Genomic DNA, 22,529 nt, shown 5'->3' on the forward strand with positions numbered 1-22,529 from the left:
ATCGCACAAACTGTATTCCCACCCACCCCACTACCTAACTAATCCGCCATCTCCCTTTAGTTCCGAGCCTCCGAGATAAACTTAACTTGCCCGGAGATTCGAGGCGTCCTCGGCCTCTGTGATTGGCCCACCACCTCCCAACCTAGCTCTAGTTTCTCATTGGCGGCGGGCTAGAGCCCCGGGGGTGTGGCCGGAGCTGTCCGATTGGCGGGAGGGGGCGGTACTGAAGCGTGGAGGTGGTGAAGGTGGTGGGCAGGCGGGGGCGGGGCCGCACTGAAGCGCTGCGGCGGCGGCGGAGGCAGCGGTGGCGGCTACTCGTCCTAGCCTGGCGGGGGCGGGGGTCTGGAGGATGGGGGCGGGAGGAACAACGGGCCGGTAAAGAGCAGCAGCCGCCGCCGTCTCCGCCGTCGCTTCGGCAGCCGCCGTGGTGGTCGCCTCGGACAGCTCGCTAGCGGGCCGTCGCCTCCGATCCCGATATCCCGCCGGAGGAGGCTGTGTGAAGCACGGCCGGCGGCGCGGGGACGGTCTGGCTCCGCAGCGGTGCGGGCGGCCGCAGTGACAGCCTGGTCCCGGCCCGCCTCCCGTCCTCGGTTCCTGCAGCCACGATGAACCGGGGCGGCAGCAGCCCGTCGGCCGCCGCCAACTACCTGCTCTGTACCAACTGCCGGAAAGTGCTGCGGAAGGTACGGGCTCGGCCTGGGGTCGGCTGCAGAGGGGCGCTTCCCGCCGGCCGAGGCTCGGGCTGCTCGTCCCGGGGTGCAGTCGTGGAGCGAGGCTCCGAGGGATCCCGGGGCACCTTCCCTACCCCGAGACCGAAAAAGGGGGCGTGGGTTGAGGGTGAAGGGATAAGACTTATGCTGCTGCTTTTTATCTCCGTTGGGACAGACCGTAGTCCCGAGGGGTTGAGGATATATTTTTTGTAAGGTGGGGGGCAGTGTACTGTTTTTTCGGCTCATCTTACCTAACCTGCTCCGGCGCAGGGAGCGAGGGACCTGTTCCATCCTCCTCCTCTTGCTGCTGATGGAGGTCGGTGTGAAGTCAGAACAGCCTGGTCTGGTCTGGAGGAACCTGGCTCCTTCTGCGCCGTGGCTATCTTCTTGCGGGTGTTTTTGTTTACTGGGCTGCATCTGCCTATCTTGCGCGCTCTCCTCTAACACCCCCTTTTTACAGTCTTTTGATGGTTGTGTAGTGTCTATAGCTCAGTCATGAAGGGAAAATGGTAAAACAGCTTGAACTTTATGTCCATGGGAAATACTATTCGTCCTTACAGTTCCTCAGGCTGGGATTGGGGAAAGAGGAGACTGAAGTGGACGTGAGTTACCCCTTTTTAGCAACCCCCCCCCCACCGTACCCCGTGCGTTTGTCCAGAAAAATCAGAAGCACCAATAGCATATTGCTTCTCAGAGTGACTGATAGAAAGTTTTCCCCAGTATTGTTTAGCTTACTTGGCTTAATCGCTCCGTTAAAGAGGGGTGGGGGTGGGGGAGAAGGAAGATGTTTCTTAACACCGAGAAAAGCTTTTAATCAGACTTTAACGCTAGCCACTGGATAATATTATAATCAGTGTATTCTTTTTCAAACTCTATTTTTACGTTTCATTAAATAGAAACATTAATTGAGGTGCGTCTGTTTGTCCAATACAAATGAATTAAAATTGCTGAGCTGTGCAAATGCGTCGGTACTGAAAGACTAAGATGAATAGGGCACCGTTTTTAGTGAATTTCTCTAAATACAGTTCAGTTGGGCTTGTTCTTTATATATTAAAGAAAGAAAGAAAGAAAGCATGTAAGTAAGCAAGCTCAAATATTTGCGCTCTTTGTCCAAAAACTGTTTTTCTTCCTCTGTGGGTCAGGCCAAGTGCCAATCAAAGTTGTTTTTCAAGCCTCTTTTCCCTGCAGTAGGGCTGCTGGGTGTTTTTTTTTTTTTTTTTTTTTTTTTTTCCTTCTTCTTTTTTTCTATTTCATTTGAGAGCATGAAGAAAGCAAAGGGATTGCAGATTTGAAGTTAATTGGACAGTTAAATGTGCCTTAAATTGTGTTTATTGGGTATGTTTTTCTTAAAGCAAATTTTTGTTAAATGTTCATGTTGAGTATGTGCAGTTATTTTTTTCCATAAACTCTGGGATCATATTACAGTTGATACTTGTTCAGCTCATTATAGGGCAGCTTGTGAGAAAAGTAATGGATCAGAAGTGCAGATCAGCTTAGTTGAATGTTAACTCTTTCACTTCAGGGCCCAATGTCATCTGAACTAGTAAGCTTTTTAAAAAATGGTAATTATTATTTTCTTACTTTAAGTAATAGGTTATGTCTTTAACATGAAAAAAAGTATTGTTTGATACACATTTGATTAAACTCAAGCCTGGTTAAAACAACTAGTTATTTTTTTAAAAAAAAACTAAGGGAAAGAAGAGCTATATTGATTTTGATTTTTTTTAATGGCTCTGGCAATTAGGTATGCTAATAAAGTGTTTGGAGGTGATATTAGACTTCAAAATTTATTTTATTTTTCTTTAGAGAGGACCATGGCTAGGGACCCTTCCTACTTTGCTAGCATTTTTTATCTCTTTCTTCTCTTAGCTTTTAAGAAACTATTTCTATTCACCTAGAAAGAACATCCTCATTTCTAAGTATTATTAAAAGAAAGAGGTAGGCTGACCAGGCGATGGCACAGTGGATAGAGCATCGGACTGGGATGCAGAAGACCCAGGTTCGAGACCTCGAGGTCGCCAGCTTGAGCGCGCGCTCATCTGGTTTGAGCAAAAGCTCACCAGCTTGGACCCAAGGTCGCTGGTTCGAGCAAGGGGTTACTCAGTCTGCTGAAGGCCTGCGGTCAAGACACAAATGAGAAAGCAATCAATGAACAACTAAGGTGTCACAATGAAAAAGTGGTGATTGATGCTTCTCACCTCTCTCTGTTCCTGTCTATCCCTCTCTCTGACTCTCTCTGTCTCTGTAAAAAGAAGAGAAAAAAAGAGGTATATGGAAAATGGGTATTCACCATTTTCATATTTAATAATTGCTATACCAATATTCCAGTTTTTAATAACTCCAAAGGGGTATTTAATATTGATGCATGCAGTAGCATGAAATAGCTTTAGATAGAAATGGCACTGTTTGATCCATTTATGACATGACTTGGCAACATTTGCAGCTTTTTAAGAGTACTATTCTTAAGGTATCAACTGTTTAGCATTTTAAATTTTTCATCATTCTAAAAATAACATGTAAGAGTTTATTTCTAATAAAGAGATGGTTTTCTTTTTGAAACAAAGTATGTAACTCTTAAGTAAAATTCATCTACAGCTCTCAAAATGTGATTCTGTGAATTTATACTGTTTTCCACTTGAAATAAAGTGCTCAGCAATAACCAAGTGAGTCATAGCACTTTGAGTTTTTGTCCAGTGTAGTTAATAATGGAGGAATGAAACTTATGCACACATAGTATGAAGTATACTGTATGCTATTATAATCCTTATTAATGATGAGGAAAGAGTCACCTTCATAGGTGCCTTGATGCCTTTTTTCTAAGTGGCTTAATTTGTTGCAATGTGTGGAATTTCGGGGAATCTTCAAAAGGAATTGCATTCACTTTCACATGAAGTCATTTGGCTTAACCCAGTATCTGAAAATTGAACTATATATTGTATGAGAATTACATTTGTTTTTAGTAGTGCCTCTATAATTTTGATTCTGTACTCCCAAATAAAGAGATTTCTTAAAATATAGAGTATATCTAACTTGATAATCTTAGGTCAGTAAAAAGAATGGAGAGGTAAACCACAGAGGGAAACAAACAAAACTGGCCTCAAATTTGTAACTCCTACTAAGTCGAACTTGCTCTGTTACCAGTGAAATAATTTAATAAAGTTTCTAATAAAAGAGGAAATGCCTGTATTTATTTTGGAAAAGGTAATGAGTTTTGATGTGGTAATACATTTTACTTGAAGAAATTTCAGGAACAACTAGATACATTTTAAAGTGGAGTGCCAAATTGCATTAAGAAAGGTAGGTAACTGCTTGACCTGTGGTGGTGCAGTGGATAATGTATCCAATTGGATAGCTGAGGTCACAGTTCAGAACCCTGGGCTTGTCCCCTACTATGTGTTGATCCTTCTCCTTCTTTCCCTCACCTCTCTCTCTCTCTCCATTTTCTAAAATCAATAAATAAATATGAAAAAAAAAAGAAGAAAAAAAGGTAAGTAACTATTAGTCCACTTTTTTCCCAAAAAATAAAAGATATTTCAATGGACTTTGAGTATTAAGCAGTTAATGCTATTGAAGTAAATAACATCTGCACTATAAATTAGGAGATTTAACTTAAAAATTTTTTTAATATATTCAGTAGTCCCAGCAGTATATGTTTGTTGATTATTGTACTTTTTTACTTTGCTTACTAGTTATTTATTTTGACAACTTTTTTTAAATCTTTTTTTTTTTTTATACAGAGAGAGAGAGAGAGAGAGGGATAGATAGGGACAGATAGACAGGAACGGAGAGAGATGAGAAGCATCACTCATCAGTTTTTCGTTGCGACACCTTAGTTGTTCATTGATTGCTTTCTCATATGTGCCATGACTGTGGGGCCACAGCAGACCGAGTAACCCCTTGCTCAAGCCAGCGACCTTGGGTCCAAGCTGGTGAGCTTTGCTCAAACCAGATGAGCCCGCGCTCAAGCTGGCGACCTCGGGGTCTCGAACCTGGGTCCTCCTTATCCCAGTCCGATGCTCTATCGTGCCACCGCCTGGTCAGGCTTGACAACTTTTTGATGGTTTTATAAGTGAAGAGACTGAAAATCAAATGAAAAATATTGATTTGAACGACATGAATCTCATTTTTCTAGTCACAATTGTTGGTTAGCAATTTTATATGGTTCAGCAAATAGAATGGAAAGCTTTGACTGGATAGATTAGTGGCTATGTTCTAACTTGATTAATCAGGTTTCTTATGTACATAATTTTGATTGTCAAAAGCAAGTTTTTACTTTATTTTATCTTAAGTGAACAAAGCAGAAATTGAGCAGTGTATTTATGGTAGCACTCCATTCTGCAGTGGTTTTCAAACTGAGCCCTAAAATGCTCGTGTTCAAAGATGCTTGAGTTAGATTATGTTTTTAAGTATATTCTAAATTATTTCAAAATTGTAATTTAAAATATAGCTACCCCAAAATATGTTTTATAAAATTTTTAAATTGTATAAAATTATCTTTTTGTTACAAGATGATTCTTGTACAGGACTTGAATTACACTTTGTTCTGCTACCTTTGTACATATATTTGAACATTTTTGTCACTAAGACATTAATGAGAAAGATTGTCATTGATTATGAAGGCACTGATCTTTAATTAAAATCCATTCCTGTGTATATCTACTTACGTTAAGTTTTTACTTGTGAGAACACAAACTTATCAGTAGTTGTTACTTTGTCATGAAAACACATAAAAATAATTGTTTGGTATATTTATGTATTTCCCAGTTCAGGGTCAGTATAAGATTTCATTTGTAAAAGGGATTCTGCTACTGTCCCTACTTCCCCCACCACAAAATAAATTACTAAAGCATTACTGCTAATGTCGTGATTCTGGAATCCACAAAATGTGCTCACAGGTCTTTCATAGACCCTTTAATTTGGGGCAGGTAAGTTAATCTCCTTGAAGCCTAGTTTTCTCAGTAAAATGTTGATAATTTCTACTTACCTTACAGGTAACTTAAGAGAAGTAATGCATGTTAAAATACTTTGTAAACCATAAAGTAAAACTATAAATATAAGAAAGAAAAAGATAAGCCTGTTTATCTTCTCTTTTCTCAAAAATCTTAATTCTTTGTATGTTGTGGCAATATACAGAGTGGGACAAAAGTAGTTTTACAGTTGTGAGTATGTGAAACAGTTTATTCTTGCATTATTATTTATTAATTACTATTTTATTTTCTATACAACCAACTGTAAACCTACTCTCACCCCACCCTGTATTTTCAGTACATACTAATTTGGTTAGTCATTTTTCTGTCCTGTTTAACTATTGCATGTAAGTCAGAGGTAACAATATTATACTTCTAGTTAGAATAATCAACATGCTAAATTTGCATATATGTATTTGTAGCCAACTCCCTCACCTGTAAATAGTAATCCCATGGGTAGCTTTTGGTTTTTCAGATAATTAAATAACATAAAATTGCCGTTTGGACACTTCATCAAATGAAGGAAAGTGGTACTTGGTTTGAAAGACTAAGAATTGAGGGTGATTGTGTTTAATAAAAGTTGGGACAAATCTAGAGTAAAGCAAAGATTTTTTTTTTTTTTAAGCGAGATGCAGGGGGAGAGGGACAGACAAAAGAAAGGAGGGAGATGAGAAGCATCAACTCCTAGTTGCAGCACTTTAGTTGTTCATTGATTGCTTTCTCATACATGTTTTGATTGGGGGGAGCTCCAGCTGAGCCAATGACCCCTAGCTCAAGCCACTGACCTTTGAGCTCAAGCCAGCGACCATGGTGTCTGGTTCTACGCTCAAGCCTGCAGGATGAGCCCAAGCTCAAGCCAGTGACTTCAGTGTTTCAAACCTGGGTCCTCAGCATCCCAGGCCTGTGCGCTAGCCTCTGCACCACTGCCTGGTCAGTCAGCAAAGAATTTTTAATTATATTAACTTAGGAGACCAGTTATGGAAGTAAAAGTCTCTCAGTCTTTTCCTCCCATCTCTTCGTTTTTTCCCTTTTGGAAGACCCCTGGGTAGACCCCTGGTCGGCAAACTGTGGCTCACAAGCCACGTGCTGCTCTTTGGCCCCTTGAGTGTGGCTCTTCCACAAGACACCATGTGCAGGCGCTACCTCGATAAGGAATGTACCTACTGATATAGTTTAAGTTTAAAAAATTTGGCTCTCAAAAGAAATTTCAATTGTTATACTGTTGCTATCTGGCTCTTTTAACGAATGAGTTTGCCGACTACTGACCGGTAGACCATCACAATTTTCAGAGTGTTTTTACATTATTTCAGTTGATTCTCACAAACTGAAAAAATTTAAGTGACATGGCCTTTGTTGTACAACTAGTGAGCTGTCCGTTTAATTCTCATTACTACCTGTATATAAATAAAACAGCATTTCAATTGCCTCCTGCCATATTCTGGTTGCCAGGGAATGTCCCCCAATCTCAACTTCAGCATCTGGGGAATGCCTGTAGTAATCTAAACTTTCCAGGTAATATCAGTTGGAAGTATGAATTTTAGCTACTCTTTGACACGTTATTGCAGACCAACTCAAGGGAAAGGAAGGGAGTTAGCTGGCTCTTTTTATTATATCTGTAACAGTTGTTTGTTAATTCCTTAATAAGATAAAACAGTACTTATCAATTTGATCTTCAGATCATGGAGGTGCCCAAGACCCTTTGGGGATTAAAGGGTCAAAACTATTTTTATAATCATACTAAGACTTTTTTGCCCTTTTTACTGTGTGTAAAAGCATTAGAGATAAAACTGTGCTGGCCTTTTAGTGTAAGTCATGGTAAATAGCGCTAAACAGTAATCATTGTATTCTTCACCACCATACGCTCAGCAGGGAAAAAAATCCTAGTTTCATTTAAATTTTTAAAATCTTGACCCGTGAATGTCTATCTTTTAAAAATATTATGTGTGACAAAATAAGTATATAAAACACTTCTATTATATGGCAAACTCGTCATCTGTAGGGAAAGAACCTATGTAGTTGTTTTAGTTACAAACTAAACTAGCCACTTTTTAAATGTAACTCCATTTTTTAAAATATTTATAGCAGTTTTATTCAAAATTGCCAAAAACTGGAAACTCAAATATCCTTCAACTGATGGTGAATATAAAACAAACTGGTACCTCCATACAATGAGTACTACTTAGCCATAAAAAGCATGAATCTCAAAGACATCACACTGAAAGAAGCCAGTCTCCAGGTATTCTCTGTGATTCTATATATGTGACATTCTGGAAAAGGCAAATCTAAAGGGACAGAGAACAGATCAGTTTTTGCCAGGGGTTAGGGTGGGGCAAATGTTTGACTAGAAAGGGGCAGCATAAGGGGATTTGTTTGGGTGATGAAACTTCTGTGTCCTGGTTGTGGAAGTAGGTGAACAAATGTGTTATAAAACTCATAGAACTGCACATATGAAAAAGTTAATTTTATGTTATGCTAACAAAATTTTTTGAAATGTAACCCCATTTTTATTTAAAAGGACACCTGACCGACAAACTTTGGGTATTTGATTAAAAGTTTCTTTAAAATGAATAATGTGACGCTAAAAGTTCAAGGAACAAAACTGACAATATTTATTGCCAGTGAAAAAATACTAACTTTCAAGGAAATATTAGCATTTTGGGAAATACGTATCTGCCATCATTAGCCTGAAAGCTTCTCAATTCTTAAGCTTTCTTTTTAGGTGGTATTAATGAATGTGATTTTTTGATGTTGTATAAATATGTCAACATTTGGAAGATCTGTATAATTCAGTAATCAGTATCTTCCAAATGACAAATGTATAAAGCCATTGCTATGAGGGCCTTTCATTTTCAGCCATGAGCCAATCAATTAAGCTCAATGGGCATAATCTTTGCCAACTGACCAGTCTTTTTATTACAGACAATAAATATTGTCAGTTGTTTTTCTTGAATTTTCAAGGTGAGTTTACTTACTTTTGAGAAAATGTTTATCAGAATCATACATGGGTAAAACATCTATTCAAAGTGCAAGACAGACAGATAGATTTTAATAAAATGGTAAGAAAGTTAAGTTTACTGATCGGTGTCAGATGCCACAGTGCAACTGACCTTTAAGAAGCTCTACTAGTCAAGTTTTGGTGTGTTATCAAAAATGAATTTTTATAATTATGTTTTTCATTTTCCAACTACATATCTGAGGCCATGTTTTTCTAACTTCAGTCAAAACATATCACAGGAAATTGAATGCAGAAGCACATGTCTTAAAGAGATTTGCAAAAAGTAAATGTCACTCCTTACTGTTTTTGTTTTAAAAAATTTTTATAAAAATATGTGACATATTAACATGTATTGATTATTATTTTTATTATTTTATTGTGTGTGTATTTTTCTGAAGTGAGAAGCAGAGAGACAGACTCCCGCATGCGCCCAACCAGGATCCACCTGGCATGCCCACTAGGGGGCGATGCTCTGCCCAGCTGAGGCGTTCCTCCGTTGCAACCAGAGCCGTTCTAGCACCTGAGGCAGAGGCCATGGAGCCATCCTCTGTGCCCAGGCCCACTTTGCTCCAATGGCGCCTTGGCTGCGAAAGGGGAAGATAAAAATAGAGAGAAAGGAGATGGGGAAGGGTGGAGATGGTCGCTTCTCCTGTGCGCCCTGGCGGGGAATTGAACCTGGGACTTCCACATGCCAGGCCAATGCTCTGCCACTGAGCCAGCTAGCTAGGGCTGATTATTATTTTTAAAAAAATTAAAGTTTTTCTCAGTTTTAGTTTCTAATACAGTAAATATTGACAGTATAAATATATAAACAAAAGCTCTTTAGGGTCTGATAATTTTTTAAGAGTGTAAAGGAGTTTCAAAACCAAAGTATTTGAAAACTGCTGAGCCAGAGTTCCTCACAGCAGTGAGTGGTACATATAAATTGTTCAGAACTCTTGTGACATCTCCAAAAAGTCTTTCCTAATCTTCAAGCTCTTGACTGTCTCCCTCTATTCCCAGGACTGCCGTGCTATCCAAGTACACTGCATCTATTGCACTTAGCATGTTGTATTAGAATAAACAGTATACATATATCGTTACCCTACAAGATTGCCTCTTATTTGGGATCTGGTTAATGGAAAACTTATTTTTAGCAAAAGAGGGTTTGATGTAATGATATATTACATTTATGTGTAGTAACAGTGTATTTACATTGGATACAATATAATCTAATACAATGAAACTTTTCTCGTTTTCGAAAATATGTCCTTCTGATAATGTCTGTTCTTTACAGCCATATTTTGTTCTCTTTATAAGAAACACTTTCAGAAGTTCAGTAGCAAGGATTATTTTGTCATCTTTATGACCATGGGAATGTTTCAAATAAATATTACACCAAATTTGGACAGAGTTTTGATAGGGAGCAAAAATATTGGTCCACTAAGAGGGCCAGGACACTGGCCTTAGCTGTTGGTTTTTTCAGAAATGTAAATTGGCTATTATTGCTTTGACACTCTACCTCCGGGAATCTGCTAGTGTTCTCTAAGGGATGGCTGTTTCAGAGTGTGTAAGGGCATACCTTCAAACTTCCAAGATTCTCTGCAGGCCATTTCCTAAGGTTTATTTCCCCATAGAATTTTGGTTAAGCCTTTTCTTCATCTACCCTTCTCCCCCCAAACCCTTTTCTTTGGAAGTCTCCCAGTGTGAGACCCTGGCTCCCTTGGTGACTGCATCAGAGAATTGTTCGTAGGCCTGGACTACCCATTAGCCTTTAGCTTTTAGATCCACCCAGAAGTGAGTCTTTCATTAGTCTATGGGCCAGGAAATTGACCGCCTCCTGAGGGACACATGAATATTATAGATGTTCATTGATGGGTTGAAATACCTTGTATTTTACTGTTCAAAACTTCTAATAAAGAATGACAGGCATTTAACTTTGTTTCGTAAAGAATGTGGTAAGCATATGAATAAGTATGACAAAGTACAAGAATTGTTGATTTATGACCATATTATTTTCTTGCACCAAAGATTTCTTAACAAGTATAAAATACATACTGAGTAAGACTTATTTTCTCTACTAATTAATAGCTACTTGTAATAGAAGTATAGGTTCTCATTTCTAGACATATATTTTGTTTTTACATTTTCTTCTATTGCAAAAATGGAACTAGTCAGTTGAAGAAATGAAATCTATCTTTTCAAATAATGGAGATATGTCATATTTATCTTATGGTTAACTAAAGCTAGATTTTGTGGAATATTGTAATTGGGACTGTAACTCTTAGTTTTTGAAATGCATTTTATGATACCAATAACAATAGCAGCTTCTCTACTGCCTGTATGCCATGACTGTGCTGAGTAGTTCAGCTCTACTTATATATCACATTTACTCCTCATTATGAACCTATTAAGAATTGTTATATTTTGTGGATAAAGAAACTAGGGCTCAGAGAACTTTAGTTACTTGCTTAAGGTCATAGTACCAATTACTGGCAGACTTTGAAACCTGAGTTTCAAAGCCTGGCTCCTTTTACAGGTATTTACATTGTATTGCTTTATATGATACATGTTTTTCTTTTATGCAAAAGACTTATAAAATGTAAAATTAATGAAACTTAATAGGACCGGATTATTTGAGGAATTAATAGGAGTAATTTCAGATCCAGATAGTTTCTATTTTATTTTTACATTAATGCAAAATTCTCTATCTATAATAAGTCAACTGAGAAACAAGTTGAAGTTCTTATTAAACAGTTTTTTGACCTCTTTAGCTCTCTCTTTTATCTGTATAATTCTGTTATTATGTGACCATTTTTTCCTAAACCCAAAATACACTCTTCCTAATTTCTCAGCAAATTTTGACTTCTTCCTATTGCCAACCAGTCATTCCTTATGTTGCCTTTCCTCTCTAAAATCAATAAATAAAATTTTAAAAGTGACATTGATTCAGTGTTGCTATAGTATCTGTGACATAAGACACTGTATAGAAACATTTTGAGTTAAGTATTATGCCTCTGGAATGGGAACTCTAAGAAAGATTCTGACTTTTTTTTTGCAACAAGAAGTCATATATTCAATATATATATGAATGAAGATAAGAAATAACATGAATGCTCATTTCCACCATTTTGGCTTTCTGTGTTAAAGGGAAAATAGTGGTAAAGGAAGCAAAGAAACCCTAGGACTGATATCCTTCCACAGGCCTTTCTCCACTGCAGCCCCTAAAATAAATACTACAACTGTAGGAGGGTTTCCAGTTTATAAAGGCTTTATGTTGTGGGAAGACATGGTTCTATTTGTAAATTAGAACTGAAAGTTTTCCATGGAAACCTAGAAAGCTATCTAGTTAAGTTCCAGAGTACAATTAATATGACAGATACAGTCAATAAACATTTACTGATTAGCCTGGAAACCTAACTAACCACTAGGTGTATATAACATTGTTTCCAGACGAAAATAAATCCTGAAATCTAAGTAACATTCACTGGTGGCGACCTTTCCTAATTTGTTATACTTCATGCTAAAAAGGGTAATGATTTTGATAAAAAATATTTTTAATATATTCACTCTGAGAATATGTTTGGTTCTTGTTGTGTCTAGTAACAAAACTGTTAATACAGTTGCATTCAGTATTCAGGTGGAAGTTTAAATCAAGAAAGGGATAGAAATTGAGTGATAATCAAGGTGTTAGGATAACCAGGAGCCATCATCAAGCTGGCTTACCCTTGGTTACCTGTACTACAGCTCTGGCCCAGCATTTTAAGGTAGGTGACACATTTTCTGCTTCCCATCATTGTCTTTACGATAACATAAATGAAAAAATAGTCAATTTTAACTCCCTAGGAAGTTTTCTTTTTATATCAAATTAGGAATTTAATGCATGTGAATTAATTTTTGGTATAAATTAATTAAGGAAAACAAGCTCAGAAAATTGACTCCACTCAAAAGGACAAAAAACAAAACAAAATCACCTAAGGTAAGGTACCTTAGCACTGAACCCCAGTAATGTTAAAATTCTTTTATCAAAACTTTTTTGTATACTATATTACATGGAAATAGAAAATTTTTAGTTAGGGTATAGAATACCTACTTTTAGTGTGTCTTTTTTTTTATGGAATATGCGCTATATAGTTAATCTTGAGATACTGTTTTATATTGCGTAGCTATTAAAATAACTACAAGTTCTAATATTCTTTAGGCAAAGTACATTTGTTTGTTGAACAGCCAAGATTAGCATAAACTCATATGTTCTTTTGATTGTGAAAGAGACCAATTTAGTATTTAATGCCCTTAAAATGAAGGAAAATATGTGTTTTGATAAGTGAGAATATAGCAACAGTTCTCACTTTTTTTGGTAAAAATATAGAGATTGCCATTTTATGCCAATTTATGTCTCAATGCTATTACCTTTTACTGGCCTTCATATTCTTAAGAAGTCAAAAAATGTAAAGGCTATCTACATTTATAAGCTAACTACTCACACACTATTTGAATATCTTTCATTCACTTATTCACTCAACAAACATTAAGTGCTTGTACCTGTTAGGCGCTGAAAGAACACAGAGTGCAGACATCAGGGTTCTTGCCTAAGCAGTGTAATGAGTTGCAACATCTGGATCTCACAAAGAGATCATCACGACTATGCCCCTCACTTGCCAGATAGTACAGAACAGGGTTTGGCAAACTTTATGCAAAAAGCTAGATAGTAAATTTTAGGCTTGCAGGCCTGAAATTTGGCCTAAAGTAGTCTCTGTGACATCTACTCAAATCTGCCTTTGTATCAACCATCATCAGTCATTAAAGAAAGGCTATGACTTTGTTCCAATAAAGTGTTATTTATGGACACTGAAATTTTAATTTTATGTAATTTTCATGAAAATTTTTCAGTTTTTTTTTAAATCACTTGAAAATATAAGACCTTTCTTATCTTTCAGGCAGTTAAAAAAAAAAAAAGAGGCAGTAGGCTGGATTTGGCCAGCAGTCCCTAATTTGCTGACCTCTTGGTATAGAAGAAAATGCAGTGAATTTGGCATCAGAGACCTAGGTTAGGAGAACTTTCTGAATTTTGTTTTGCTCATTATTAAAATATAGATAGTAAGAGTACTTATTTAAGAAGGTTTTCTGTGTCATTCTAACTGTACTTATATTGGTGTGCAAAATCAAAAGCTAACTGTATAATAAACACTGTCATTTGTAAAAACTTGCAGTTAGAATGATCTGTCTACATAGTACCTGGGAAAATGCCATATAATTTGGATGGATCCAAAGTAAAACTTTTAAAATCTGTAGATACTGAATATACTTGAAAGCACATGTCAGATCATTTAGCACCATAAATAGAACTCTTTTTACCTCTTTTGAAACTGTCAGACCTTATTTGATTTCAGTAGAAGTGCCATTATATATTATAGAGCCATTATGTATTATAGATTTTCATTAAAGTTACATCTTGACTGTTTTCCAAAACCTAATTTACATGAATGGTTTGGATTGATATGTCATAGTGCAGAATCAGTCCCTCAAAAATATGAATATTTTGTGTTGGTTGGAGTCCCCATGTTAGGATTTCAGAGCTATGTTATTCATATTGTCCTTGAGTCTCCAGTGAAGATAATATATGGTAGTGATGTAAACAGTCTTTGTGACCACAAATAGGCTTTGCAATAGGCATAGTAGTTTTTCTACCATAAATAATTTTGAAGTGTTGAACTCATTGTCTTTTCTGTTAAAGGTCTAATTCTGTAACTAATTTCCTCAGCCAACATTAACATAGTGGCACTCAAGAACTGTGCCATATAGTAAGTGAAACAAACACATACTTAGGAGCTGTCAAGGGTAGGACATACCTGAAGGCAGAGACATGAATGCTGATGTTGGGGAGTATGTATAAGTGGAGGTAATTCAGTGGAAACAGACACGTCTAATGAGCAGAAGTGATGGCTGTCAGTTATTTAAAATTGGAAAATCATTACTTATTCAAAATGTTTAGATGGAGATGAGCTTTAAAAAATTTCAAACTGAGCACTTAATAAGTAAGTACAATATGGAACCATTTACCTGGGTTGCACATTTGTAAAAGTGTCAGTATATGATGTTTCCCATGGTTGAAATCTAATGACACCCAGAACAATGACACAGCCAGGGCGATGTGCAAGATTCAAACCTTATTCAGTCAATCAGAATTTACATTAAAATGAGTATTGTTAACTATGCACTTTAATAATGTGTGGTTCAAAGTATATCTGGTAGGGAAGTCTTTTGACCAACTCTTGTTATGATTACATATATGATTATATATGGGAGAATTTAGTGTACATAACCCATTCATTGATATAATCATTCTTATCTTGTCCTCTTTAACCACTAATTTGATGCACTTGGTTTTAAGAAACAAATTCCCATGATGTATAAGCATCCATTAATGGAAAATAATCTCTTCATTAATGTTAAACTTTTAAAAGTAGTACATGACAGCTATGTGTTTTTCTCTTGTGTCCTTTACTGATGGTGTTTATTAAAGCTATTCCAGAGAACATATTTGTCACAATGGCAAATGGAAAGAATTGATCATTAATGTTTACCTGTATGATAACTCTGCTTAATTTCATATATTTAGAGAAACGGTTGGATTCTTTAAAATATTGATGAAGAAATTAACTTTGAATCCTGCCAACAATGTGCAACAAAAATTTGAACTTTGTTGTGGCAGTGCACATTTAGTAATTTTAGCTTTTCAAAAGACATTGTGTTACCATTAATGGAAGGTAGTCTGATGTCATAAAAATGAAGTAATTTGTCCTCTAGAACTCCCAGCATGCCTATCACTTTTTCAGCGGCAGATCTGCATTTCATGACCATAAAAGAAGAGGAACCTACCTTGTTATCATGCAATGCCATTTCCTTTTATTCTTTCCTTGTAATCATTTTAACGCATTTTATTGTTTATGGATAATTAACTATCTGACAGAGTTGTGGAGTACTTGAAAACTAAAATGTAACGTGATGTTTCCCGTGGTTGTAGATCAATCAATTCAAGATAAGGGATTTCTAAAATAAAGATGTAAATCAGTTGGAAAGTTTGATTGGATTTACAGAAACTTTATACATACTGTTTCTGGAACATATGCAATGTATAGTTGCTTTTCAGTTATTTCTAAGAAAAATTTACATTCAAATACTAAGTTTCTCCTCAAAATCTTATATTAGAGTCTGACCAGGTGGTGGTGCAGTGAATAGAGCATCAACCTGGGATCCTCGAACCCCAAGGTTGCTGGCTTGAGCACTGGCTCATCTGGCTTGATCACAGGCTCACCAGCTTTAGCATGGGGTCACAAGCTTGATCGTGGGTTCATAGACATGATGCCAAGATCGCTGGCTTGAGCCCATGGTCTCTGGCTTGAGCAAGGGTTCACTGGCTGGGCTGAAGCTGCCCCCTTGTCCCTTCCGAGCTCTGCTCAAGGCTTTTCAAGGCCAGTTGAATTCATAGGGGACACAGCCATTTACTGCTGGTCAGGGGTTTATTTTTCTGAATGTCATTGTAACTCACAGCAGTTATCTAACCATCAGATAGCAATTTTTAGGAATTAACTTGGTTTTGATTGAATTAACATCCTTTCGAAATTGTTCCCCAGAGTCTGGAGCTGTTGTTTTATTTAAAATGGTTCATTTTGGGAAAGATGAAAGTAATTTATTAACAGAGAATAACAATTCTGTAGGCTGATAAGTTTTATTATCAAGGACACTGGTTCTTGAAATGTCCTGGAACTAGTAGCATCAGCAAAACCTGGGTGTTTGTTTGAAATGCAGAATTTTGGGCCCATTTCACACCTGCCAAATCAAAAATTTTGGAGGCTAGGCCCAACAATATAAATTTTAACAAGGACTTCAAGTGATCCTGATGCACTGTAAGGATTGAGAGCACTGCTGTAGGGTTATTAACCAAATGCTTCTACAAGTCAAAATCGTATATATCTATTTTATATTCAGTATGCATTGTTAATTGTTTGAGGAAATATGATCAAAAGAGGAAATTGTTTCAAATTAACTAAATCCCTATTCTTTATAGATAATAATGGCAATACCAGCTCTAGAATCGGGGAGATTCAAGATTCTTGAGTCTGTTTTTAAAATATAATTATAAATTGGGACCTTCAAGGTATAATATGCTCTAATTGTAAGAAAAAAATAGTCTTATTTTATTGTTGCCAGATTCTAAACTTTAGCTTAAGGGAAAAAAGAATTGGGCTTGGAAAGCTTATTTATAACTGAAATCAAGTGAAAAGTAAGTGTTTGAGTGCTAATTGGTACACTCTAATAGGCCTTACTATCAGATTATTTTTACTTAAGGATGATTGATGTTTTAAGCTTTCATGGAAAAGAAAATTATCTTGGACTTTTTTTGTTTTTGTATTCCCATTTAAAAAATATTTTAAAATTATGGTTGAGATAGAATATTATATTAGTTTCAGGTGTACAACATAGTGATTAGACATTTATATACCTTACAAAGTGGCCACCCTGATAATAATACCCATCTGGCACTGTACATATGTAGTGATTGCAACATTATTGACTGTATTGTCTATGCTGTACTTGACATCCCCATGACTACCTAACTGGCAATTTGTACCTCTCAAGGATGTTTTTCCCTTAAACAGAAGAAATGATGATGTTGGTCCTAAAGATAGGTTTAGGATTGACACATTGTGGCGTGTTTTTTTTTTTTGTTTTGAGTCTTAGACAAGATTAAATATGCATGTAAATTATGCATGTTCCTTTTCATCTGTAAACTGGTAGCTTCTTTTATGTTACAGTTACAAATGGGGTGTCAGAAAGGCACATCAGGAAGCCTGAAAATTAAACCAAAGGAGCAGATATTATACATAGGCCTTACAGATATCAACGGGGTAAAAGATTACTCTCTGAAAAGAAGAGATTGTTTCAGTTAGTTGCAGTTTTGTCTAGAATAATATTACTATTTGGTTGCATTAATTTTGAGGTAATGGGAGTTTTCCTCATATTGCCTCTAGCTTTATATTAAAATTTAACCTGTGTTGATCTTACTCATGGAGGGTAATGACTGTACTACATCACACCCCCCAACCCCAATCTCACATTCCCTTATGTGTTAGGTGTCCCAGAAGCGTGTAGTTACTTAATTCTAAACCATGGAGAGTGGAGGTTTTCTATTGACCACTTTTCTACCCTCCTGTGAGGACAGAACTAATGTAGTACCTTAAATAGAACTGTCTCCATGGCAATGGGCAGTCAGCTTTTGACTTTGAGACTCATAAAAGGAAATTTTAAAATGCATTTTCATGGTCTAAAATAGCAGTATGGCAAAAGTAAGGTGTAAGAATATTTCCTGTCAGTTTTCACATGACTGATTAAGCTAGCATAATATGTTTTTTTTAACATAGCACTTTTTATCTGAGTATTTAAAAAGCTATACTATAATTCCTTTCCTTAATTAATGAATGGTAATTATTATCTTCAGATTAATAGAAAACGTGAGAAGCTCAGATATAAGTTGAGGATTGGGTCTCATGCCTGAGATAAAAGGCTGCCTAGCTCTGTTTTAATTTTATTCCCATAAAGAATAGAAATACTGACAAAATGATGGGTCATTCTTGATTTTACAGGGTGTGACAAACATAGGGTTATAGTTGTTCATATGAAAAAAAATACAATTATAAATAAACAACAATGCAAGAATAAACTTTCGCATACCCACAACTGTAAAACTACTTTTGCCCCACATAGTATTTAAACAGTTATCTCTGGAACACTGGAAGTAATGACAAGACTAAAAACAAAAGTTTAACAATTTATGCCTTTTTATTTTATATATATATATTATATATATATACATATATATATATTTTTTAATTTATTTTTTTTGCTAATCACTTCCTGCAGTTTGGGGTCTACAGATCACTTAAAAGGCTGCTGGCCACCCGCCTCCCTCGTCCCTCTTGCTTCTTCTACACCCACTTAAGAGGCAAAGCCCATGGCTTCTCCCTGCTGGGCCAGCAAGCCTTCAGTAAAGGTCAGTGCTGGTGCTGCAGATTAGGAGCTAAAACATTAGAACACATCCTTTGTAATCTTCTTTTGTTCTTTTATATATTCATGTCCTCCTTGGACTAAGCTTTATCTCAATATAAGGTTAATTTTCAGTTGAATCATCTCTCACCTTTAAAGTATCAGTAAATGCTTAATACTCTGATGTTACTGTTAATGAGGGAATTGGTTAAACAAACTATGTGACATAAATACAGTAGAGTACTGGATAACTCTTAGGATGTAGAACTATGTATAGAAGATAACAGATGTCCTTAATAGCTTTTTTCCCTAAAGGTGTAAGTTTTTTCATTTTCATGAAAAAAAATTTATAACAATAATTTCTAGGTAGTGAAATTTGTGGAGATTATTTTTACCATCTACTTCTCTTCATTGTCTTTTATTTGTTTTAACAATAAACATATATTTTACAAAAATGCAAGAGCTAGTTCTGTTTTGAATTAATAGAGTAGAATAAAGAAGTGAAGGATAGTGCACAGAGCAAATCCAAATGAGATGGTAATTGAGATGGTAAATTAAGGACACATGGAGATAAAAACAAAAGCTCGTAGATTTAATAGGCTATCCATAGATGCGGTGGGTAAATTGTCAAGGGGACAATAATGTCTGTGTAGGTGGCTAATGAGAGCTCAGATGTGTAGACAGAGATATATATATATAATCTGGAAATGAATGAAGATAGTATAGTTGTCTCTCTGTAAGATATTCCTTTATGTTATAGCAATCATTCCAGGATTTCTTTTTAGGAACTAGAGGTTCTTAATATTTAATTAGAAAATTACTTTTTTCTCTTTAATTTTGAATTTTAAAAAAGTTACAATTTATTTTTTTATTCTTATACTGTATGGTTGATCAGACTATAAATTTAAGGGAGTTGTCAAATATATAACTTGAACTTTATGTTAAGCTAGAGATAATATCAATTAGAACCTGCAGATAGGAAAAGATGGTTATTTTATGAAATAATGTTATTTTACAGTTAATATTCACTTTCAGGTATTTTTGAATAATGCAAAGGCATGCAGAATATGACCTAGCTTTTAGAGAGCTTACTGTGTGGTTGGAGAAAAAGATATTTTCTAAATAATTATGAAGGGAGGTCAAAATAGAAAGTGTATACCCTTTTGGTTTTTTATAGGTATTCATAGATTATTTGTTTTTAACAGTTGTGAAAGCCTGAATAAAATTTTAATCATGTAAGTATGCTACTTTATACATAAGTGGTCTGCTCCCCTCCCACCCGTTGTTTGTTCTTGTGAAGAGTATTAAGTCATAGAAGCCCCTCGGGGCCCTCCCTGTCCCCAGCACCTCTTATTTACTAAAGTTCTCTGTTTGCAAAAAACAAAAAAACAAAACTATGCAACTATCATATATAGAAAAGGATGGTTAAATATTAAATACTTGTTTTTTTAAGGCAAGAAGTGATATTTATTACTTCCTGCATTTATAATGTTTTTAAATCTAAATTTTAATTATCAAAAATGATTATTTATTAGAATATAGCCAATTAGTTTGTAAATGTGTTTCCCACTTCAGTAGCTTTATTTTCCAAATCTGCTTTCCATTCTAAATTGTCAGCATCATTTGTTCAGCAAAATATTGAATTAAGAGACTACTGTGAACCAACTAGTAGTTTTCTAAATCTAATCTCTATAACTCTTTTCTTTAACTTGTTGGATAATATTTAAACATTTTGACTAGTTACACTGTACTTTATGAACTCAGTGTTGCATAATTCTAGTACCAAATACCTATGTAGTAGGTAATACACTGCTGTTTTAAGAGCTTACAGGTTTTAACTGATAACATTCTCACTAGCCTCCTGTTCGTTCACCCCATTGGTAAGGGAAGTATTCCCAATTTGAGTCATGTGGATGGCCAAACACAACACCCAAAGACGGACAGATAAGATCAAGAGTTTATTAGTTACGTGGACTCACAGGAGAAGAAAAAACACTGCATGTCACACAGGGCTATGTTGAGGTTGCACTCAGGAGTGAACAATTGGGGGCTGTGGGAGGAGGCTTGGTAGCATCAAGAAGATGAGGTACCCCATGGTTCCTGTGGGAAGCTGTATTGACTTGTTTGGATAATTTTATGAGCTAGTAGGGGACTGAAACCTGATACTCAATTATAAACCTGGTTGTCCTAACAATAAGGAGGCTTGTTGACCAGGGGGGCTGGCCTTATCCACTTGGGCAGAGTGGGGAGGAGACTTCCAGTTAGATATTTTGAGATCTTCCCAGTTTTATCAGATGTCAAGGCAGAACATACAATGAGCCTGATTTGGGGGCTTTCTACCACACTCTACCCTATGAGGCAGATACTATTATTATCCCCATTTCCTACATGAAGATATCAGGTGCACAAGTGAACTTGCTTACAACTATGATGGCTGCTCCCTATTTTTTATGTGCTTGCTTTCCCTCAACTAGACAGACATTCTCAACATCCAGAAATAAAATGAAAGCATATAGAAATTCAATGTTTCACTTCCATTTCTGTTTCATAAATATGTAGAAGTAAACTACCTTACTGTTTTTATTACTAGTTGTTAGAAATTTTTACCCAAGTACCCTGATTTTATTTTCATTTTCTTTTATGAGGCTATAAACTATGCTACAGATAAATATATTTGCATTTCTTGACTGAGAGTTGCTAAATATAGTCATTATCAGGAGAGGTGGTAGATTCAGTTTTCCTGTTCTATGAGTCTTTTAAAGACTAAATGAATATTAAGATAATTTGGATTTTATTATGTCTAACATGGAGGGAATGGTCTATTGGTCTTTATTTCTAAAATTTCTATAAGTAACTTAGCTATTTTTTTTTTATAAATATATAAAATACTTTTTTGGGCCTGACCAGTGGTGGCACAGTGGATAGAGCAGTGACCTGGGACACAGGTCCCTAGTTCGAACCCTAAGGTTGCCAGCTTGAGTGCAGGCTTGTCAGCTTGAGCATGGGTTTGCCAACTTGAGCTCAGGATCATCATATGATTCCAGTGTCACTGACTTGAGCCCAAAGTCACAGGCTTGAGCAAGGGGTCACTAGCTTGGCTTGATTCTCCCAACCCCCGGTTAAGGCCCATATGAGAAGCAGTGAACAAAGAAAGTGAAGCAACTACAAGTTGATGCTTCTCATCTCTCTCCTCCCCCTCTTTTTCTTCCTCCCTCCACCCTTCCTTTCTTTGTGTCTCTAAAATAAATAAAAAATATTTTGCTTGTTTATTACAACTTTGGAATTTACACATTTGATTTGTCATTATGGTTTTTAAAACATACTTTATATTCTTGGAAGTAATTGATGATTATCTGAGATACTAATTTTTATTCTAATGATGTCAGAGCATCTCATTTTTCTTGATAAAATTGGTTATCTTTTTCTGCAAATTGGGTTTTTAGGTAAAATGCAAATCTAATTATAGACTGTTTAAATTAACTTTTTGGTTTTACTTTTTTTAATATGCCAAATCTTTAATATAAGGAAGATAAGAATTTATATACTGATATATAGAATATTATTTATCATGAATTATATGATAATTAAAAGCAGATTTTCTACAGTTTTTTCTCATACCCTTCATCTTGCCTGAGAACTTTGTCAAAATAACTTTTTAAAAATAAGAACAGTTTAACCTCTTTATTAAAAAGTCTTGAGTCTGGTACATAGGGATAACTTCTTCAGTCTTCTTTTCTGTCTTCATAAGAGCTGTGCTTAAATGATAGAGGGTTAGACTGCAGCGTGCTGTCAGCGCTGCTGTAACACTTATGCAAATTTGTTCCAACTGAGACA

The 22,529-nt window shown here is 36.1% G+C and overlaps 1 protein-coding gene across 1 annotated transcript in view; it reads left to right on the forward strand.

The window, feature by feature from the left end:
- Positions 1-339: 339 nt before the first annotated feature.
- SESN3 (sestrin 3) overlaps positions 340-22,529 on the forward strand; it is a 72,176-nt gene continuing 49,986 nt past the window's right edge. Inside the window, exon 1 of the mRNA XM_066248194.1 lies at positions 340-683. Coding sequence (XP_066104291.1) covers positions 606-683 — 78 coding nt within the window. The 5' untranslated portion in view covers positions 340-605. The remainder of the gene's footprint in view (positions 684-22,529) is intronic.

Source organism: Saccopteryx bilineata, chromosome 1 (genome assembly GCF_036850765.1).
Source record: "Saccopteryx bilineata isolate mSacBil1 chromosome 1, mSacBil1_pri_phased_curated, whole genome shotgun sequence".
Taxonomy (NCBI): Eukaryota; Metazoa; Chordata; class Mammalia; order Chiroptera; family Emballonuridae; genus Saccopteryx; species Saccopteryx bilineata.